Source organism: Impatiens glandulifera, chromosome 1 (assembly GCF_907164915.1).
Source record: "Impatiens glandulifera chromosome 1, dImpGla2.1, whole genome shotgun sequence".
NCBI classification, from domain to species: domain Eukaryota; kingdom Viridiplantae; phylum Streptophyta; class Magnoliopsida; order Ericales; family Balsaminaceae; genus Impatiens; species Impatiens glandulifera.
In genome coordinates, this window is record NC_061862.1 from 105,015,770 (window position 1) to 105,039,419 (window position 23,650).

The window sequence follows — 23,650 nt, forward strand, 5'->3', positions numbered from 1 at the left end:
CAGGCTCCAAGGCAATGGTATAAGAAGTTCGATAGCTTCATAAAAAGTAATAGTTTTTTGAGGTGTGAAGCTGATCATTGCTGCTATATCAAGATGTTTGATAAATCGTACATTATTCTACTCTTTTACGTTGATGTTAGGTTAATTTTTGAAGCAAGCTTGTATGAGATTAACTAGTTAAAGAAAGAGTTGTCTGAAAAGTTTGCAATGAAAGATTTGGGTGCTACAAAAAAATTATTGGGATGAGAATTTTCAGGGATAAAGAAGTTGTCAATCTATCATAAGAAGAATATGTGAAGAAAAAAGTTCTTGGCAGATTTAACTTGTATGATGCAAAACCAGTTACTAACCCCTTAGTTAGTCACTTTAGACTATCTAAAGATCAATCGCCTTCAATAGAGGATTACATGGTCACCGTTTTGTATGCCTCTATCATTGGTTGTATTATGTATGCGATGGTTTGCACAAGACCATACATAACACATGAAATAAGAGTTGTTAGCAGATTAATGAGAAACCCGAGTAGACAACATTGGGAAGCTGTAAAGTAGATACTACGATACTTAAAATGAAGTATGTGTCTCTTTTTTGTGTTTTCGAAAGTTTAATATGGGTTCGGAAGGATATGTTGATGCTAAAAATGGTGGTGATGTTGATAGTAGAAAAAGCACAATATGGTACATTTATACTCTAGGAGATACTGCAATTAGTTGGGTTTCAAAATTGTATTAGATTGTTGTTCTTTCTAGTCATGAGGTAGAGTATGTTGTTGTGACAGACGCTGCTTAAAAGATGATGTAATTGCAACATTTTTTTTGTGAGAATTGGGTCAAGACTGCGAGGAAAGTATATTGAGATACGATAGTCAGAGTGTCATTCATTTGGCAAAAAATCAAGTTTATCATTAAAGGACGAAGCATATAAAGGTTCGTTATCATTTCATCTTATTAGCTTTAGAAGATGGAGTGTTATCTCTTGAGAAGATTCTTGGGAGTGAGAATCTAGTTAATATGCTGACGAAAATTGTGACAAACGAGAAACTGAAGTTGTGTGCAACTTTAGTTGATTTTCTTCGTTAAGACATTGAATGGAAGCTGTTACTGATTGAGACATGATGAAGTTAGTCTCCAAGTGGGAGATTGTTGAGTTATGAAACCTACACTTATAATAAACTCTACAATAGTTAATTAGAGTTTATTGGTTTGTATTTGGATTTGGGCTTGAGCCTGACCAAAATTTATTTAGGTTTTATTACCTGAATATTTATCCTATAAATATGTTATTATTAAAGGCCTATATTGTGAAGACATAATTCTAGAGATAAAAAAATATGAGGCAAAAAACTCTGTATTCATTCTTCTTCTTAGAGTGAAATCTAGTGGCGGCTGAAGTGAACGTAGCTCATTTGAGTGAACCACTATAAATCTGTGTCTTTTTGTGTTCTTCTTTTTTTGTTTTTTATAGATCATTTCAAGCAGGTCAAATTTGTGGGATCCAAATCCTAACAATCTCTACATTTTATCTGATTAGAGAAACATAATAGGTATGCTATCTATATGGGTTGGGAACCTAGCCCTAAAATACCCATTTACTATTCGGCCCATCAACGAAATAGTAATTGGTATTTTTGCTTTTACGCAAATGTATCCCCATATTTATTATAGATGTCTAAATAAGCTCATAAATTTTATACTTTAATAGATCAATTTAATTGTGATTTAATTTTTATTATGAAACAACTAATATACAATTATTAAATAATACATGTACGTACCAAAATATTGAAAATAAATCCAAAAGAGTTAACCTACTGAGGTAGTGTTTGAGTGTCCGATCCATTTGGACTTGAACTAATAATAAATAAAATATATAACACAAAAAATGTTAATAAGTAGCCCGTAGGAAGGAATCGACTTAAGAGATTAAAAGATCACTGGTTCGATTCTCACCGGAAGTGCTTGAATAAAAGCAAAAGGCCATGGCCATGAAGTATCATGATAGTTGTCTATAATTCATAAAAAAAAAACTTTGGCCAATTTGTCTTTTCTTCTAAAGAGAAAAGTATGGATGACAATGGGGTAATTTGGTTCGGTGAATCACATTACCAACCCCGCCCGACTATCGGATATTTTAAATATAAAACATCCCCATCCCGATCGGGGAAGGGTTTTCCCTCGATGCACCAAAAACCGAAAAAAATAAACTTAAAATATAATAATAAAATAAAATAATTCAAATATTTAGAGTTAAAATTATCAAAATATTAAATACCAAACAAGTATTTTTCGGTTCGGAGATCGGTGCGGGACATGTAAATATCCATATCAGATCTTCTACTACCAAATTGGGTGTTCCCCTGTTGCGGACCAATCAAAACTCAGCAACTTTCGTTCTCAAAAAAAAAAAACTCAGCAACATTATTATATTAATAAATTAAAACTGGGTTGAAAGAAAGAGAGAACCCGGAACCCGTATTTCATTCTGGGTTCAGCAGAAGTAAAAAAAAGTGAAGCTTCTTTCTCTTCACTCCGTTTTACATGACCCATTGAAGAGACTTTTACATGAGGTTGTCCATGTAAAACTGATTGACATATATTCACTATTGAGTGAAATAAACTTCGATTTATAAATTATGTTTATAAATTTATTTGGGATTTATTTAAATGATTAAATAATAATTCATATAATTTTATTTCTGATATATATAAAATAATAATTATGAATTAATATAATTTTATTTCAAGATCTATTTAAAATAATAATCATAAATTATGTGATTTGAGATATTTAAATTAATTTTTATGAATGATTATAATTATATTTTATAATTTTGATATATTCAAATGAATTTGTACAAATTATTTCATAATGTATATATTTATATATTCAATATGCATAAATTTGTTTTTAATGTATTGAAATACATTTTGACAAATTATTTAAAAATTTATATAATTATATATTAAATATATACATATAAACAAATATTTTTAATTATTTTTGAAAGATATTTATAATATTTTGTAAATATATTTAAATGAATTTGTAAAACAAAATATTCAATTTTTTTTGTAATATATTTAAATAAATTTGTAAAACAAAATATTTTAAAATTTATTTTTAAGATATTTAAAAAATATTATTTAAATTATTTTATATTTTATATAATTATATATTAAATAGATATAAATGTTCATGTAAAATCACTCACACATTTATGTAAAAACATGTATGCCTTCATGTAAATTTGCTTAAGAATAAAAAATAAATAAAAACAAGCACTACTGGTGAAGCAAGCTTCACATGGGTATTTACAGCGCTCAAATGAGTGAAACAAGCACTACCTAGTGAAGCTTGCTTCACTCAATATTTGCAGTGTTGATAGAAGTGAAACAAACTTCACCAAATATTTACATTTGTAAGATATTTTAATGAATTTATTTTAATTATTTTATATAATTATATATTAAATATATATATAAAACAACATGTTCAAATTTTTTTTTAATATATTTAAATAATTTTGTAAAACAAAATATTTTAAAATTTATTTGTAAGATATTTAAAAAATATATTAAAATTATTTTATATTTTATATAATTATATATTAAATATATATAAATGTTCATGTAAAACCAATAACACATTTATGTAAAAAACATTTAACGTTCATGTAAAAGCATTTATGCCTTCATGTATGTAAGTAAAAGAATAAAAAAAATAAAACAAGCACAACCCGGTGAAGCAAGCTTCACCTGGGTATTTACAACGCTCAAATGAGTGAAACAAACACTATTTGGTGAAGTTTGCTTCACTCAATATTTGCAGCGCTGACAGAAGTGAAGCAAACTTCACTACGTATTTACATTTGTAAGATATTTAAATGAATTTATTTTAATTATTTTATATGATTATATATTAAATATATATATAAAACAACATATTCAAAAAAATTTGTAATATATTTAAATGAATTTGTAAAACAAAATATTTTAAAATTTATTTGTAAGATATTTAAAAAAAATTATTTAAATTATTTAAATTATTTTATATTTTATATAATTATATATTAAATATATATAAATGTTCATGTAAAACCAATAACACATTTATGTAAAAACATTCATGTAAAAACATTTATGTTTTCATGTAAGTGTGCAAAAAGAAAACAAGCACTACCCGGTGAAGCAAACTTCACCTGGGTATTTATAGCTCAATATTTACAGCGCTGATAGAAGTGAAACAAACTTCACTAGGTATTTACATTTATAAAATATTTAAATGAATTTATTTTTAATTATTTTATATATATATATATATATATATAATTAATATATAATCATATAAAATAATTAAAATAAATTCATTTAAATATTTTATAAATGTAAATACCTAGTGGAGTTTGCTTCACTTCTATCAGCGCTGTAAATATTGAGTGAAGCAAGCTTCACTAGGTAGTGCTTGTTTAACTCATTTGAGCGCTGTAAATATCTAGGTGAAGCTTGCTTCACCGGGTAACGCTTGTTTTATTTATTTTTATTTTTTTACAAACTTACATGAAGACATAAATATTTTTACATAAATGTGTGAGTGGTTTAAATGAACATTTATATATATTTAATATATAATTATATAAAATATAAATTAATTTAAATAATTTTTTAAAACATCTTACAAATAAATTTTAAAATATTTTATTTTACAAATTAATTTAAATATATTACAAAATTTTTTGAACATGTTGATTTATATATATATTTAATATATAATTATATAAAATAATTAAAATAAATTCATTTAAATATCTTACAAATGTATATACCTAGTGAAGTTTGATTCACTTCTATCAGCGCTGCAAATATTGAGTGAAGCAAGTTTCATTAGGTAGTGCTTGTTTCACTCATTTGAGTATTGTAAATACTCAGGTGAAGTTTGCTTCAACGGGTAGTGCTTGTTTTATTTTTTTTAATTTTTTGCAGACTTACATGAAAACATAAATGTTTTTACATGAACGTATAAATGTTTTTACATAGAAGTGACAGTGGTTTTACATGAACATATATATATATTTAATATATAATTATATAAAATATAAAATAATTTAAATATTTTTTTTAAATATCTCATAAATAAGTTTTAAAATATTTTGTTTTACAAATTCATTTAAATATATTATAAAAAATTTTGAACATGTTGTTTTATATATATATATATATTTAATATATAATTATATAAATTAATTAAAGTAACTCATTTAAATATCTTACAACTGTAAATACCTAGTGAAGTTTGTTTCACTTCTATCAGCGCGGCAAATATTGAGTGAAGCAAGCTTCACCATATAGTGTTTGTTTCACTCATTTGAGCGTTGTAAATACCTAGGTGAAGCTTGTTTCACCAGGTAGTGCTTGTTTTTTTTTATTTTTTGCAAACTTACATGAAGACATAAATGTTTTTACATGAACGTATAAATATTTTTACATAAATGTGTTATTGATTTTACACGAACATCTATATATATTTAATATTTAATTATATAAAATATAAAATAATTTAAATATTTTTTTTTAATATCTTAAAATTAGTTTTAAAATATTTTATTTTACAAATTAATTTAAATATATTACAAAACATTTTGTACATGTTGTTATATATATATATATATATATATATATATATATATATATATATATATATATATATATATATATATATATATATATATATATTTAATATATAATCATAAAAAATAATTAAAGTAAATTCATTTAAATATCTTACAAATGTAAATACCTAGTAAAGTTTGCTTCACTTCTATCAGCGCTGCAAATATTGAGTGAAACAAGTTTCACCAAGTAGTGCTTGTTTCACTCATTTGAGCGCAGTAAATACCCAGGTGAAGCTTGCTTCACCGGGTAGTGCTGGTTTTTATTTATTTATTCTTAAGCAAACTTATATGAACGTATAAATATTTTTACATAAATTTGTAAGTGGTTTTACATGAACAATTTTATATATTTAATATATAATTATATAAAATATAAAATAATTTAAATATTTTTTTTTAAATATCTTAAAAATAAATTTTAAAATATTTTGTTTTACAAATTTATTTAAATATATTACAAAAAAAAATTGAATATTTTGTTTTACAAATTCATTTAAATATATTTACAAAATAATTTAAATATCTTTCAAAAATAATTTAAAATATGTTTTTATATGTATATATTTAATATATAATTATATAAATTTTTAAATAATTTGTCAAAATATATTTCAATACATTACAAACAAATTTATGCATATTGAATATATAAATATATACATTATGAAATAATTTGTACAAATTCATTTGAATATATCACAATTATAAAATATAATTATAATCATTCATAAAAATTAATTTAAATATCTTTAATCACATAATTTATGATTATTATTTAAAATATATCTTGAAATAAAATTATATTAATTCATAATTATTATTTTATATATATTAGAAATAAAATTATATGAATTATTATTTAGTCATTTAAATAAATCACAAATAAATTTATAAACATAATTTATAAATCGGAGTCGTACTTCCAAACCCATATTAGACTTTCGAAAACATAAAGCGAGACTCGTACTTTCTCTTAAGTATAGTAGTATCCACTTTACTGCTTCTCAATGTTGTCTACCCGGGTTGCTCATGAACCTACTAACAACTCTATTGCATGTGCTATGTCTGGTCTTGTGCAAACCATCACATACATAATACAACCAATGACAGAGGCATACGGAACAGTGGTCATGTAATTTTTCTCCTCCTCTATTGAAGGCGACTGATCTTTAGATAGTCTGAAGTGACTAGCTAAGGGGGTAGTAACTGGTTTTGCATCATGCAAGTTGAACCTACTAAGAACTTTCTTCACATATTATTCTTGTGAAAGCTTGAGAACTTCTTCATCCCTGAAAATTCTCATCCTAAGGATTTGTTTAGCAGCACCCAAATCCTTCATTGCAAACTTTTCAAACAACTCTTTCTTGAGCTTGTTAATCTCATACAAACTTGCTCCAGCAATTAACATGTCATCAACATAGAGGACCAGAATAATGTACGATTTATCAAACCTCTTAATATAGCAGCAATGATCAGCTTCACACCTTAGAAAATTGTTACTTTTCATGAAGTTATCGAACTTCTTGTACCATTTCCTTGGAGCCTGTTTCAAACCATACAGACTCTTCTGAAGCTTACACACAAGATCATCTTTTCCTTTGATTTCAAATCTTTCTAGTTGTCGCATATAAATCTCTTCATCTAAATCACCATGAAGAAAAGAAGTTTTGACATCTATTTGTTGAAGATGAAGGTCTTCTTTCACAACCAAACTTAAAATAGTTCTGATTGTTATCAATTTAACTACTAGAGAGAAGATCTCATTGTAGTCAAATTCATTACAGTTGCAATTACTTTTTTTTCTTTCTGTTGAAATCATTTCACATCCAACTTTGCCTTGTACCTCATGGTTTTATCATATTCTTCTTTAATCCTGAAGATCCATTTGTTGTGAAGTGGTTTCTTTCCCTTTGGTAGCTCAGTGAGCTCCCAAGTCTGATTCAACGTCAAAGAGTCCATCTCATCTTTCATCGCACTCCCACTTAACCGATTCATCAGATTCTATTGCTTCCTCATAGCATTCAGGTTCACCTCTATCTGTCAACAATATATAGTTCAGAGATGGAGACCACCTCTCGACTGGTTTTCGATTCCTTGACAATCTTCTCAACTGTATAATCGGTGTTTTTTTATTTACCTATGAGGCCACGTTCTCAACAATTTCATCTTCAACAACACATTGTTCTTCTTCGATAGTCGGTATATATTCAGCTGAAAATTCTCTCAAATCGACGGTACCAGTATCTTCCAACTTGGATTCACCATCTGATGTCTTCCCAACATAATCTTTGTAAAGAACTTGTTCATTGAAGATAATATTTTTGCTACGAATGATCTTCCAATTTTGATTATCCCAGAAACGATAACCAAACTCGATATCACCATAACCAATGAAAAAACATTTATTAGACTTTGTATCAAGCTTGCTCATATCACATTCATTAATATGAACATATGATAAATAACCAAACACTTTCAAATAAGAAAGATTTACCTTTTTATTGCTCCAGGCTTCTTCATGAATTTTGAATTCAAGAGGAACAGAGGGTCCCTGTTTATCAAGTAGGCAACAGTATTAATAGCTTCTGCCTAGAAGGTTTTAGGCAGTCCTGCATGTAATCTTACGCTTCTAGCACACTCGTTCAATGTTCGATTCATTCGTTCAACTACTCCATTCTCTTGAGACATTCGGGGAACAATCTTCACCATACTGATTCCATTCACAACACAATACTCTTTGAAATCTGAATTGATATATTCACCTTCGTTGTCGGATCTCAAGCACTTAACTTTCTGATTTGTTTCATTTTCAACCAAAGCCTTTCATTTCTTGAAAATAATAAATACTTCAGACTTGTGCTTCATAAAATATACCCATACCTTTCTTGTTGAATCATCTATAAACGTCACGTAGTATTGTGATATGCCAATTGAAGAAACAGGTGCAGGTCCCCACACATCAGTGTGTACCAACTCTAGCCTTTCTTTCATTAGCTCCTTCCCAATCTTTAAGAAACTCACCCGTTTCTGTTTTCCAAGAATGCAGTTTTCACATAACTGATGTTCAACAGACTTCAGTTATGGAATCTGTCAATTCTTCAAAAGAATTTTCATCCTTTTTTCGCTCATATGGCCCAACCTGCAATGCAATAGCTCACTATTCTTCGAGTCATCAACTACAGCAACAATTGTTTCTCTACAAGTTGAAGTCGTGTATAACGTTCCAGTTTTGTGACCTCGAGCAACAACTATTGCTCCTTTAGTCATCTTCCATGCACCATTTCCACAACTGAAATTGTGACCTTCTTCATCAAGTTGTGTAATAGAAATCAGATTGCGCATTAAACCTGGAATGTGTTTCACCTTATTAATCTTCCAAACAAAACCATTTGTCATCTTCAATTTGATGTCCCCCATGCCAACAATATCTAGTGGCTCACCATCTGCGAGATAAACTTTCCCACAGTTTTTAGCCACATAATTCTCTATTAATTCTTTGTGGGCAGTGGTGTGGAAAGATGCTCCTGAGTTCAAAACTCATGAATCTATTGGGCTATCAATAGAAAGAAATAACGCATTAGTGACAGTTTCTGTAAAAACGTTGGCTGCATCATTTTTATCATCACTGTTTCTCTTCGGTGCTTTGCAGTTCCTCTTCAGATGACTCTGTTTACCACAATTCCAACACTCAAATGTCCGCCCAAACTTGGACTGACTCCTCTTGCTCCTCGACATAGATCTGCTCTTACCTCGGTTGAAATTTCTATCATTACCTTTGCCCATGTTTTCCACATTCAGAGCAGAACTTTTGAATGTTTCACCAGAATCAATTTTACGAACCTCTTCAACAAAAATACGATCTCTAACTTCAACAAATTTCAGTTTAGCATTTCCAACTAAATTACTAATTGTTTCCCTCATAGGTTCCCAACTATTTGGTAGAGATGCTAACAAAATTAGGGCACTAACTTCATCCCCAAAATCAATCTCAACAGATAGCAATTGATTCACAATTGTATTGAATTCATTCAAATGAGTAGTGACAGAAGTACCATCAACCATTCTTAAGTAAAAGAGTCTTTTCATTAAATGTACCTTATTGTTAGTAGATGGTTTTTCATACATATCAGAAAGAGCTTTCATCAGACCCATGGTGGTCTTCTCCTTTTCTACATTGTGAGCAACCGTCTTGGCTAGCGTCAATCGGACAACTCCAAACATGTATATCAAGGAGTTTCCATTCAGCTTCATCCATCTTCTCTAGTTTCTCACTCAAAGGAACATGAAGCTTCTTTCCATAGAGATAATCTTCAATCTGCATTCTCCAGAAGGCATAATCTGTTCCATCGAATCTTCCAATCACATGTCATATAATGTTCTCACTTGCCATTATTTCCAATGCTCAAATCTAGCCTAGCTGCTCTGATACCAGTTGTTAAGATTTGTATCTCCCAAATTTGACTTGTTTGAAAACAATCTGTAAAAAACACAAGAAAGAAGAACACAAGAACACACAGATTTATAGTGGTTCACTCAAATTGAGCTACATCCACTTCAGTCACCACCAGATTTCACTATGAAAAAGAAAGAATACAAAGTTTTTGCCTCACACTTTATCTCTCTAGAATTTTGTCTTCACAATGTAAACCTTAATAATCACATATTTATAGGGTAAAGATTCAGGTAATAAACTTAAATAACTTTGGTCATGCTCAAGCCCAAAACCAAAAAGAAAAAAACTCAATAAATTTTAATTAACAATGTAGAGTTTATTATAAGTGTAGGCTTTATAACTCAACAAAAATTATCTCCTCAATTGATAAGATTCTTCTATGCCATGTGTTTAATGATGATGTTTATGAGGTTTAGGTAAGTTGATGACTGTAAACCTATAATGATTGAGAGCTTTATGTAGTCCACTTTATCGATATGCATGCGTGGTTTTATTAATATCAGAATTTTTCATACTAAAATTTGTGTCTTATTATTTTTTCCTTTACTTTATTAATTGGTTAATATTGATGTGTTTATTGGTGACACTAAATTTGGCAGAATCATATTCCATATTATTGGTTTACATAGTTTTTTATTATCACCAAATTGGTATGAATAATAGTGCCTTGTTTAGAATTATGTATTAATTGTTGAGAATAAAAATAACATCTAAACAATAATGAGGAATATGATTCTTCCAAATTTATGTCAGGTTTATACCCATATCAATATAAAAAACTAATAGAATCAAAATAAATAATAAGACGCAAAATTTTATTATAAAAAACACTCAAATAAGAGTAAAATTTACGGGACTTGCATACAGCTTCAAACATCAATTAAATCTTGAGTTTAATTCTCACTTAAAATAAGTAAAAATCTATAAATTGAAATAAATACTATAATTGTGAGAATGTAACTTCTAAAATTATTGATTTTGCTTCACATGACTATTACAATTCACAATTCTTTGTATTTATTTGTAATGGGCCTTGCTTTTGATTTGAAGCCCTTCAACATATATCAAAGTTGTGAAGCCATTTCTAACAAAGTTAAAGTTTCCCATGAACCTCATCAGGATCAGAACAGAGAAAACCATGACCTCAATCCTAGCTCCCCTGCTTCTTCTTCCTCCTCCTGGACCTCATCGTAATCCTCTTCCATTCAATTCATCTCTTTCTTCTTTACACCCTCTGCTTCTTCCTCCATCTTCTTCCAGTTTCTGTAAAATCCGCTCCCTCCATACCCAAAAGAAATGGCCTGTATTTCAAGCTCCCCCAACTTTGAATTTAACCCAAGACGAGGCTGGCGATGGAGAAGACGACTTCAAAGTCTTAGCCGCCATTCAAAGCTTTTACAACCATATAGTGATTGTAGAAACTCAAGAATCCAGGATGCTTCTCCTTGATTACACCCGTAAGCTTTCTCTTCTTAGAGACCCTTTTTCGATTTTGTGTCATGACATTTTAACTGTGTTCTTTTCTGCTACCCACAACTAGAATTAAGGAAAATGAATGTTTTTTTGTAGATAAAAATGAATTTGGTTTCTTCTTATTTGCTTGTTATCATCCATGCTTGTGCAGATAACGTTCATAGCATTTATAGGAAGGGGCAGACATGGACTCGTTCTTATTGGGTATGATAGAATTCTCTTATGACACAATTAGATTTAACACGCCTCTATTGAGTACTCATTTGTAAACCCATCTCCTTAAACTTAAACTTATCAACCCCATTAACTTGTTGTTATTCATATGGAGAAATTTGGATCCAATCCATTATTAATACATCAAATATGCTCATATCATATTTGACATCTATTAAAATTTGTAACACACATATAAGTTTTAACACAATTTCAAGAATATTAACATATTGTGCAAGTATGTAGGTCATTATGATTTTTCGCTTAAATATATAATATATATTGCGATGTCCCACATTGCGATGTCCTTGTAAGTATGATGTTAATGGGATATAGTTAGTTACCTTCATAGGTGCCTTTTAGGGATTGCGATGCGGTGGATTAGTTGTTTTGCCTAAGGTATCTAGCCTAATCCTGACATGTGTCGTGGACCACTTTTTCGGGTTGTTACAATTTGTATCAGAGCTAACCTGGTGGTGGAACAAAGTGCCATGTGGGCCGCTTCTAGAGTCCTTACTAGCGATGAAACTGAGACTAGTAATGAAAGGCAACAAAGTCATCGCTAACATGCTAACCTATTATAAGGATCTTCTTATAAATCCATAGATGGTTTGGATTCCATTAGTAATTAGGATTTAGAATGTCACAAATTGATCATTCAAAGAGAGTTCAACTGCTTAAAGAAAGTTAAGATGGATTATTTAGGATCCTTCCTTTCTTCAAACAAAACGAACAAACATAGAATTAGATATATTTTGGAAACACCTTTTTGGACATGCCTTAATGTCCCTGCTATTCACAGAACGTGAGAAGCCAGAAGAAATCTCTTTCTTTTGAAGTAGAAGGACGACTATAAATATATATTACAAGGGTCAATTTAGAAGTATATCACAAATGAAGACGAACTCAGCAGTCTCAGGCAATGCGAGAAAAATCTTGAAAAGACGACCCAAATAAGTTAGGAAAAACAAACAAAGGATGCAAAATCTCAGCTTCAGCGAGAGGCATACAAGTTGCATAATGGGATTAACTATGATGTCTGAAAAGAGTCGGGCTTGGCTTTGGAGCAACATGGAGAGCTGTGATCCCTTCTGATCTTAGCTCCTCCGACCATGAGCTATAATATTTTTTTACGATTGGGCAACCTAGAAGAGTTTCTGTTGATGATTATCCTGTTTTGGTCAGCTTGTTTAAGTTATGACAAATGATGTCATAACTTGATTTGTATTATTTTGTTGGGTGTTTCTCTGCAATTTTGCAATCTTCTCAAAATGTGGTTTAATGAAATAGTTTCATCGTTTAAAAAAATGTTATAGAAGAAGAAATATTTTGCCTCCTTTAACCAATTAATTTCATGCCCAACATATACTAACAATTTTTACTTTGTCATAATGTATTAAGAAAATTAGAAACACAAAATCTGCATCCCACATTTTCTCCTTTCCTTTATTTAGAACTTTTCATTATTTATATGTTTAGCAGATCAAGTCTAACAGATCTTAATATGTTTGTTTGTTCTGAACAGGATGAGTTTGCTAGTTTGCCTGCCATTATTCCCAAAGGTCCCATTGCAATTCTTGGATTGGTAACTAAAGTTCTTACTGATAGATAGACATGTCTTTTTACTGATCTGCATTAAATTATGATAAACAAATTTTTGGGATTGGATTTATAGTTGATTTCACTGTTTCAGGGCGGTGGAACAGCAGCTAATCTCATGCTAGATTTATGGCCGTCACTAGAACTTGAAGGATGGGAGATTGATCAACTTGTAAGGTCCAACAACATGCTCTCGTTGATGTTATGTCAGTAGATGAACATAGCCGCATGTACATTGTAATCATTCTTATTCGTCAATTCATTTTTATGCAATTTACCGTAAATTTATTTTTTTTCTTCTTCATGTCCAGTTAATTGATAAAGCAAGAGATTATCTCGGGCTGTCAGAACTTGAGAAGCAAACACCCAAAGGTGGCATTCTTAAGGTTAATGTTGGTGATGCACTTTCTTCATCTGTAAATATTCCTGGAGGGTATGCTGGTAAATTCATAAATATGCTCTTAAAGTATTACTCAATTTTTGATATAAGCTCTTAAACTATCAAAACTGTTTTTCATTTATGATTATACTACTAAATCAGGCATTGTCGTGGACCTGTTTTCTAATGGAGAGATCTTACCGCAATTAAAAGAGGTTATTGGAATGGATTCCTTAAAATCTTCATGTTTGTGTTCTTTTATTATTATTTTTTTCTCATTAGAGTGAAATTATTAATCTTGTTGACCAGGAGGCGACTTGGTTAGAGTTGTTTGCTAAGTTGATGCCTAATGGTCGTATTATGGTGAACTGCGGTGCAGCTAGGGATGGACCATTGGAACAAGTTTCTCCGGACACTGATAACACATGGTTGCTGAACTCGACTGTTAAAGCTATGTGCAAAGCTTTTCCTGGTCAAGTAAGTAACTACTATATGATGAAAAGGTGGATTTGTTTTGGGATTATTTTAGCTAAATTACTAAAATGTCTTTTCTATATTTAAAATTTAAATTTGATAAAATGTGAAGTGAAGTTATTATTAAATGATTTGATAATTGAAAGGATAGGTGATGTGATAAGGATTTTTTTAAAACACCCAAGATCAAACAAGCAGAATATTAGATTAATATTTTCACTAAAAGCATTTGATTAAAGTGGGTTCATGGCGGTGGAACGTTGTACTAGCCTCCTCCAAGGAAAAAAAATGGGTTAATTTTGTAGAATATAAATATTCAAATTTCCCTAAGATGTTAGCTGTTACTTGGAGTTATTTAGTTTCATAATTTCATTTCATTGATTTCTATAAATGAAATATAAGATAATGTGTCATTCTTTCGCATTTTTTTAGCCAATATCCTTGGGCCTATAGAGATGGATAAAAGCCTCCACTATTGGCTATGTCAGACCATTAACAACTGAAGCAGCAGAAGACTAAAAAAGTTCAGAATCTCAGATCTAATACCATGTTGAAAATACAAAAAAAAAATGCTTTTGCCTCTTCAACACCAATTTCTTGGTTAAGTGTCCTTAAAAACTATTACCCTTATCCATTGGAGAAAATGAGTGAGAGAAATTTTGCCACAATATATAGCCTTGTGGTAACTATGATCATGCAAAGAAAATGTTATTCACCCAATCAAGGTAGCTTAAGTGGTTAAGAGGATGATGTCCTAGGTTCGATTTCCACTAAGAATACATGTAATTGTGAAGTTGTTATCTGATTATCAGGTAAGCTGGAAGAACATGCCTAAAGAAAACGGTCTAAACTGTATGGCATTAACAGGACCACTGCCAGATCTCAAAACATGGTCTTCTCTTCTCCCTGACCCATTAAGCTCAAGCATCCAACAATGGGCGTCCTGTTGATTTGAATCATGATTTAGAAAACATGTTTCAGTTTCTATCTTCGCTTTGTCGATGAAGCAATCATTAAAGGTGAATGATCTCCAAACTTTAAAATCCTTTATATTATTTTTGGTGCTTTCCAGCCAGTGGCAAAAAATATAGGAGAATCTTTCGAGTGGGTTGGTTTCTGTTTCTGGTTCATATCTTTCCCACCCCTTCTGTCATTGTCTGTCTTTGTCCACATCTATAAACACTTTAATATGATTATGAGAATGTCATTACATTTTTTCATCACAACTTTTTGGTAGTGACTAGTGAACATACCTTTTTTCAGAAAATAAAAATGAGATCTCTGCTGTCACTTACTTTTGTGGGAAATCTGAAAGCTAGCCCTTTTTTTTAGATCTGGATTTGTTCGACGAATGTATTTGATTGTTTTTGGTTATAATATCATGTTCTTGTACACACATTTTGTTTGATTGTCTTAGAGATGTGACTTTTTTGGTTTGGTTGGTATGCACCATTGATATAGTCAACTTGAGGGGACATGAACAATGGTTGTCATCATCAGTAAGCTGGAAATTGGATATAGGTATTATCAATCTGACTATCTCTTCTTGCATGATTATAAATAGGACAATTGATTGTTGAAAAGCCTTTTTTTTCTTATTTTGAAGAACATGCTTAGGAAATAACCTTAAGAGAATTTCTACTGCTGATTGTATCTTATTGAAGTGAAATGAACATGTTAATTCTTGAACTATGGTGGAGATATATATCAATCATGTCCAATAGTCTTAATTACACATTTTTTAAAGGTCTAAGATATAAACGAGTCGTTTAAACATAACGACAAAAATATAAAAAAACACGTGTCCATAATATCACCTATACTCCTTACACTCTTTTTTTTTCTAAAGAAAATGTTTTTTTTTATTAAATTAACATGGTAATAAATTTGACACAATGTAGAGAGAAAGATTAAACATCTCAAGTTTATTAGCTTTCTTCAGAAAATAAATTTATATTATAGTTTATATTACTTTTTTTTATTTTTTTTTAGGAATCTATCATTGAATCTAGAGTTCTAGTTTCTTTTTTTTGATATTTAAACTCAAGAACTTTGGTTTTTTAGCTGAGTTATGCTAAACAGTTTTTTATTTTTATTTTTATATCATTAGTTATTTTAGTTGTTTATTCATTCTTCAATTCAACTTCTCATTATTAATTTTGCATTCCTGCATTGACCAATAGCACACTAATGGGGGAATTGGAGCAAATGACCGTAAAGATAGGGTGAATAACCAAAAGTGCGGATGCATAATTTAAATAGCGCTGGTAACCCTTTTTTTTAATGATAATTATACCCTTGCGTAACGCAACTTCAGTTGCGTGACGCAATCGGTTTTTTTTTTCGTCTCGCGGTTGCGTGACGCAACTGGGGTATTTTCGTCCAAAAAATTCATAATTAAAATTTTTTGAAAAATAAAAATATAAAAAATTGCGTCACGCAACCTGAGGATGCGTGACGCAATAGGGACATTTTCGTCAGAAAAAAAGGGGTCACCAGCGCTATTTAATTTATTCACTCTCACCAAACGCAATTCACCATTTTTAGGGTCTTTGCTCAAATTTCCCACTAATGAACCTCTTTTTTTTTTCTTTTCTTTTTTTTCCATATTTAACTCACTTATATAAATTTTAAAAATAAGGAAGATTGATCTATTTAGGGATTGCTTTATGTATCCAAATATTTTATAACTTGTAATATACTAGTAGTCTAGTGATTTTAAGATAAATTGTGTATAAGAGTTCGATTCTCCCCACTTATTTTTCAGGAAAAAAAAAATCATACATTATGTAACATAATTTATGTTCCAGTTACCTTTTAATTCTAATTTTTAATTCATCTCTAGACATAACAATGTTATGTTATAAGTTGCAATACTAAACACAAAACACTCAAAACTTGCATGGAAGATTATGTCACATCTTCAATAAAACCCGCACATAAGATTATGTCGCATCTTCAATAAACGTGGTCCTTATGGTGGGTTTACGCGGCTTCTCATTAAACATGGTTCTTAGATGTGGGTTGGGTCCTCTTGAAAATGGATTTTCAATTTTTCACATGTTTCTTTTTCTTTTGTAGTAATTAAAATGGTTAAAAGCCTTTTTTTTCTCAAAACATGAAAACATATTATAGCTACTTTGAAACAAATGGCTTATGAGTCATCATATCAAACTTAAAAGTATCTTAAAAAAAGTAATTATAACCTAATATTCTCATTTAAGTAAGTATTCTATATCTTTTTCAGTAGTTTCTCAAACTGGAAAACTGCATCCTCAACCCTAATGTTAAGATTCTGTCACATCTTGAATGTAAAGTATGGTCTAGTATACTCTAGTTAGACAATTTCTTCAACATTATTGGGTTTAAATAAGAGTCTTTTTTTTTAACTTATAAATAATTAAAAACAATTCAAAGTATAAGATTTTCAGTTAAAATTGATCATTTATTTTAAATTATTGATCATTTATAAATTTGAAAAATAAAAGTTTTTTTTTCAAATAGTAAGAATTTACTCTAAAATAATATTAGTTTATATATTATTATTATTATGAAAAAATAAAAAATATTAAAAGAATAATAGTTTAAAAATTAATATTATAGTTCTTTTATTTTAATGGATAATAACTTGTTTTTTAATTTGTAAATAGTAAAAATTGTATAAATTCATAAACTTAAAATCTTAAAATTTTAATATTGTAACTAAATTTGTATATATTTAATTAGTTTTAAGAATTTTTGAAAATTTAATTTGTTAATCATTTTTAAAATCGTAATATATATATACAAACTTAACAAAAAAAAAAAAATTTTAAAAAATTGAGGAGTCAAATCTAAAGTTAACAAATATATAGTAAATGTAATTTATAGCAAAATTTACTCACATGTATAAATATTCTATACTTTAAGTAATTTTTTTAACTACCCCAATTAATCCTCAAATTCATAATGCATCAATACAATAATATAGACGGTTAACAAGATAAATGTACCCGTCACACTCAAATTTAAAAGATATTTTAAACAATAATTACAATTCACTATTCATTCATTTATTAATATTTTCTATTAGTTATGAAAGTGACATATCACATTATTATTATGATAATGTTGAAAACTTGGGTGGAAGAAGTTGGGCTCATACAAAGATTTGGTGTTACTAATTTGTCCCATGAAAACAAAGCTTGATGATATTTCTATTTAAATAGATATTATATTAAAAACACAACTCGACGAAAAACAAACAAAACACATTTATATTTAAACACGCTAGCGTACGAAAAAACATCGACACGAGTCTTATACAAATTATTTAAGGTAATGTACAAAGTTGAGGGATATAAAGCCTCCACACACATGAAAACAAACAAGCAACACAACATCATCCAACATCACAACAAACAAAGCAAACAAACAAAAGTCCACCTCAAAGGTAACTCTGAATGAATGACATACTTTGTCTTTGTGAAGTGGGGAACTTATTTTATTTAAGAAGCAAAATACTAATCAAAGATAAACCAAACCCTTAATTATTATTATTACTATTCGGAATTGTTTATCGACTTAAAGGATGTTGATCGATATTTAGCGACGGAAGCTTCTAGGTCGAGGTGGATCGGTTTCCTCTGGCTGGAGTTTTACGAGTGAGTAGATTCCAGCACCGGCTATGGCTCCTAGTGTTGGGGCTATTATGTATATCCAAAGCGACGTGTAGTTACCTGTTGCTACTGCCGGCCCTAATGTTCTCACTGGATTCATCGAACCACCACTCGATGGCCTGCATTCGTGAAAATACAACAATATTTATCGGTCAAGTTTTTAACACAACATTGATTCAAATAAGATCACATTTGAAAATATAGTTCTTTCTTTTTGTTAATGATATAGAGAAAAAATATTATTAAACTAAGATGCAAATATGTATATGAATATGGACAAAAAGTTGAGAATGCATCATGTGTTCAATTATTCTAGAGAATAGTTCTAAAGACCAACCAACGGTCACAAAGAGACATGAGTCTTCTTCATTTGTTGGTTTTCAATTATTTTTCCAATCCTATGATTTGAAATGTCTTATTTTTTTCTCATCCCTCTTTTATAGCCAAACACGTCTGATCTTTTTATCTTCTTCTAGAGTTTGATATATTGTTTTTTAAAACTTAGAGTCTATCCTATTAAAAATGGCTAGCACAAACTTAAAAATGTATCTTAAATAAACATTTTATACTTCTAATCTTGATGTTAAATTTGATGTAGTCTTCTTTAGAAACATACTAATATAGAAAAGTGATTTATTTGGGTAAATCACTAAAATTTTAAAATGTAAATTTTGTAATTTAGTTCATATTGTTAGATGAATTAGAAGATTAATAACTACTAACCCCGCAACAAGAATGTTGAGCATAACCGTTGCGCCAACTGCGATTCCAGCCAACTCTCCAACCTAATACCGAACATGAAGAGGAATACAACACTTAAGGACAAATAAAAAAGAAAAAAACATGTTTTGAGTGAGCCCAAGAAACACTTACAGCTCGAGTGTCAGTAGCAACCGCGGTGACAACGAAGAGAAGATTGAAAGTAATGAGAAACTCGAGAGCGAAAGCCTGCCCATTCCCAACCGAAGGGACAGTTACTCCACCATTAAGGAATGGATGGAAAACACCTTTGAGTGCAAACGAAGCACAAATTGATGCAGAAACTTGAGCCGCAATATAAGCTGGAACTTGAATCCAAGGAAAATGGCGTAAAACAGCGAACGCTATAGTGAGTGACGGATTCAAATGGGCACCCGATATGTGGCCCGTCGATAAGATGATGATCATAACCGCTAATCCAGCACATGCTGCATTCCCGATCAACGATTCAGCTCCATTGTATTTTTGGTTTACGATAGGACCTGCGGTGGCTGCGAATATCAGGATAAATGTCCCCACGAACTCTGCTCCGAGCTGTTATTTAAAAAAATCGAACATTAGTTACTATATTAATTTAGATGAAATAATAATGTTACCAAAAACAATGAATGAGATTTATAAAAGGCTTAATATATTAATAATACTAAATATTTATATAAAGAATAGAAAATAAATGAGTTGACAATTGGTAATATGGAGTTATGATTCATTCACTAAAAGTCAAAAAGAGCATGTTGGGGCCACTATCTTTAACTTAACTTAAAATTAAAGTAAAATATAATAAACTTATTTTTGTGTTTAATATAATTTTATGATTAAAATGTATTTATTACTTGTGAGAGCAGCTGATTAATTTTCTAAAGAAGCCTACTCATATTTCATTCAACTAAAATAGATATTTATTATGAAAATCAAATTTTAAATGTTATAATAATTCACTTATAAATAAATATTATTTAACATAAATGTAATAATAGTGTAGGGTCAAATATTACTCAATTATTCAGTCACCATGAATGGTCTACAAACAAGATTCTGCTCTCTAAAGTGAAGAAAGGCCCTACCCTTTATTCATCTTATTCCAATATCATTTTATTTTCTAATTTTCATTTTATAAATTGTGTTTTTTTAATTAAAGAAAAGAAAATATGATAAATGTTCTGAAAAAACAAAAGTTTATTACAAGTATATTATATATTTAATATGTTATTAATAATAACATAAGTTTATTGGTGTGACAAGAAAGTTGACTTTGAAATCAGTATGATATAAGCAAATAACTCAATAAATTAATATAAAAATATATCTTTTTTAGTCCCCATTTTTAATAAAAAATGTTGTATCCAGATCATAATAAACTTTTGTCAACCTATTTGATTAGTTTAATTATCAAAATATATAGGGTTAAGCGAGATAATAATTTAGTTTCATCCCAATTTTTTCTATAAAAAGAAGAAAAAAATGTTTTGTAAAGAAATATATATAACTGAAAGATAAATTAAGATAACTATAAATTAATATACATTTGATTTAGATAAATTAATTAAGCTGACTCATAAACACAATAAAAAAATGTATTTCTTCAAAACCCAACCACTCTCACTTGGATCCGTACATTGGGATCTTGATTACTTTTTTAATAAATTTCACTTATTATTACAGTAATAAAATTATCATATTGTCAAAATTAAAATATAATAATAACAAAAAAACAACTTCTGAAACAAATAAAATACTACAGTTTAAACTTTAAACCCAATTGGAAACAAAAAAAAAACATTTAGATTTGCTAGTGGAGTAATTCCTTAAGAGCTTGTTTGATTTTTTTTTCTTTAATAAAACAGGGGATTATTTTTTTTATTTAAACTTAATAAAATTTAAATAAATAAAATTTAATATCTTAATTAATAAATTAAGTAATTTAATAATTAAAATAATAATAATAATCTAATATAATTTTGTTTTTCAAAAATAACTCTAGAAAACATCTAAAAACCCCTAAAAATCAAACAAGGTCCAAGATTTTATATGGTTTCTTAGGTAATTCTAATAAGAGTTTAAAATAACTAATAATTTAATATATATTATCAATTAATGAAATAACTTTAAATAACTCATTTCTTTCTAATATTACCATAAGGATTTAGAATCCAAACAAGGCCTAAACATATTACTTATCTGTCATTTGACATAACCGTTGGTCATGCGTCAGCTTTACAATAATTTATCTTGAACAGCTTTAAATGATTTATTTAATTAATTATATTAATCAATCTACTTAGCATTATTTAATCTCTCAAATTTAAATTCTTAAAAAGAAAAAGTAAAAAAAAAAACTTAATTAAAAAAAAGTTCAGTAGAGAGAGAATGACCTTTCTAGTGAGAGAAACGTCGGGAATGGGGAAATCGGTAAGGCACGTGTTCGGAGCACCGAAAGTTGGAGCGGTTATCGGCAAACACTTGCATCTGGGCATTGACTTCCTTTCACGGTCATACGACAGTGAATCTATCCTCAAAGACGTAAATAACGGTCCTCCCGGAGTACCTGGTGTCGCCGGCGCCGACGCCGGCGGTGTTGGAATGTTCTCATGATCTCCTGGCATATCTCTTTCTTTTCTTTTCTTTTTTTATGGGTTTTTTTGGGTTTTTTGTTTCAATGAAGAAATGGGAAGTTTTGATGGAAAAAGTTACATAATTTGAAGGTTTTTTAAAGGTTTTTCTACACAGATGGGTTTAACTCAGCCAGCTGATAAGATACTATAGTAGAAAACCAGGAAAAGATGAAGATAGATAGATGTAACGGATCTTTTTTTGTTTTTTTTTGGAGAAGAAGAAGAAGATGATGATGAATCTGAGTTTAGATTACATAATTTGGAGGGTTTTTTTCAAGGTATGATTAAGGAAGAGGAATTGAAAAGATAGCCAGATGATCTACAATGTTAAAACAAAGTGACTTTAGTCAATTTCTTTGTTTTTTTGTTTTGTTTTGTTTTTGTTTTTGTTTTGGGTGGTGATGATGGTTTTTCTTTATAGGAAAACAAGTTACATGCTTAGAAAGTTTTTTTTATGGGTATGATTAAGGAAGAGAGATGATGAAAATGGTATCCAGATTCAAAATGAAAGGTTTAATTTGATTAGATCATCAATGGAGGATATGACATGAAAAAGAAGAAAAATACCTGATGAATTTAGTTGGGAAGATGAAGATGAAGATATGGGTAGGTTTTAATAACTGCTACATAAACTGCTCTCTCTCTCTCTCTTCTTCTCTATTTCGAGTGTGGTTCCGAGGAGGTTCATTGAATGATTATATTTATATATACATGTTTCATGAACGTGATATTATCCTTCACTTTTCAACTCTTTTATTTTTTAAAATAAAATTAATGTAATTTAATATTAGTTAGTATAATTATTATTACTTTATATTAAATTAAAAAATACTCCTACATTATTATTAATTTTAATCTTTTATCAAATGGGATGAACGTGTAATTAACGTGTATATTAGAAATGTATATAATTTCAATCTTATATATATACCATATCATATTTATAAACCAACTTGAACAAAAATTGGTGTGTTTACGTTAACTAAATTAAATCTAACAAATAATAATTATTTTAAAATAAAGTTTTCTTAATTTAAATAAATGTAATAATAAATTAAAATAATAAATTTTCTACTGATTAAAGATATATATAGTTGAGGATAAAAAGTATAAATATATCTATAAAAGTTTTATTAGGAAGTAAAGTTGGACTTTTTTGTTTTGTTTTGTTTAATAGGTAATTGACTGAAACTATATTTATGTTCAATAAATATATAATAATATTTATATTTTTTAAAAGTTTTAATTTTTTTTATAATAATACTTTTAATATAAAAAAAATATTAAGATAATTTTATTGAAAATAATATTAATTTTTTAAAATAGAATGAATCCGTTTGAAAATAGCACATGCATTTGAAA

The 23,650-nt window shown here is 29.0% G+C and overlaps 2 protein-coding genes across 2 annotated transcripts; one reads left to right on the forward strand and one right to left on the reverse strand.

The window, feature by feature from the left end:
• Positions 1-11,204: 11,204 nt before the first annotated feature.
• On the forward strand, positions 11,205-15,482 carry LOC124919487. Its single transcript, XM_047459733.1, has 8 exons — positions 11,205-11,578; positions 11,746-11,798; positions 13,333-13,392; positions 13,501-13,578; positions 13,718-13,847; positions 13,948-14,000; positions 14,095-14,262; positions 15,072-15,482. The coding sequence occupies exons 1-8, from the start codon at positions 11,227-11,229 to the stop codon at positions 15,207-15,209; spliced, it is 1,032 nt and encodes a 343-aa protein (XP_047315689.1). The 5' UTR covers positions 11,205-11,226; the 3' UTR covers positions 15,210-15,482.
• Positions 15,483-18,534: 3,052 nt separating this feature from the next.
• On the reverse strand, positions 18,535-22,965 carry LOC124919489 (probable aquaporin NIP5-1). Its single transcript, XM_047459734.1, has 4 exons — positions 22,049-22,965; positions 19,791-20,210; positions 19,641-19,702; positions 18,535-19,036 (listed from the first exon to the last, which is right to left on the reverse strand). Exons 1-4 carry the CDS (start codon positions 22,277-22,279, stop codon positions 18,844-18,846), a joined length of 906 nt encoding a protein of 301 aa, XP_047315690.1. The 5' UTR covers positions 22,280-22,965; the 3' UTR covers positions 18,535-18,843.
• Between the last annotated feature and the right edge of the window lie 685 nt (positions 22,966-23,650).

Excerpts from the sequence above, each read along its gene's own strand:
- LOC124919489 (XM_047459734.1), bottom strand. The coding sequence starts at position 22,279 with ATGCCAGGAGATCATGAGAACATTCCAACACCGCCGGCGTCGGCGCCG. Across the intron at positions 20,211-22,048 it reads ACGTTTCTCTCACTAGAAAG|CTCGGAGCAGAGTTCGTGGG; the intron begins GTCATTCTCTCT and ends TTTAAATAACAG. Across the intron at positions 19,703-19,790 it reads TTGCTACTGACACTCGAGCT|GTTGGAGAGTTGGCTGGAAT; the intron begins GTAAGTGTTTCT and ends GTTCGGTATTAG.
- LOC124919487 (XM_047459733.1), top strand. The coding sequence starts at position 11,227 with ATGAACCTCATCAGGATCAGAACAGAGAAAACCATGACCTCAATCCTA. Across the intron at positions 11,799-13,332 it reads CATGGACTCGTTCTTATTGG|GATGAGTTTGCTAGTTTGCC; the intron begins GTATGATAGAAT and ends TGTTCTGAACAG. Across the intron at positions 14,001-14,094 it reads TCTTACCGCAATTAAAAGAG|GAGGCGACTTGGTTAGAGTT; the intron begins GTTATTGGAATG and ends CTTGTTGACCAG.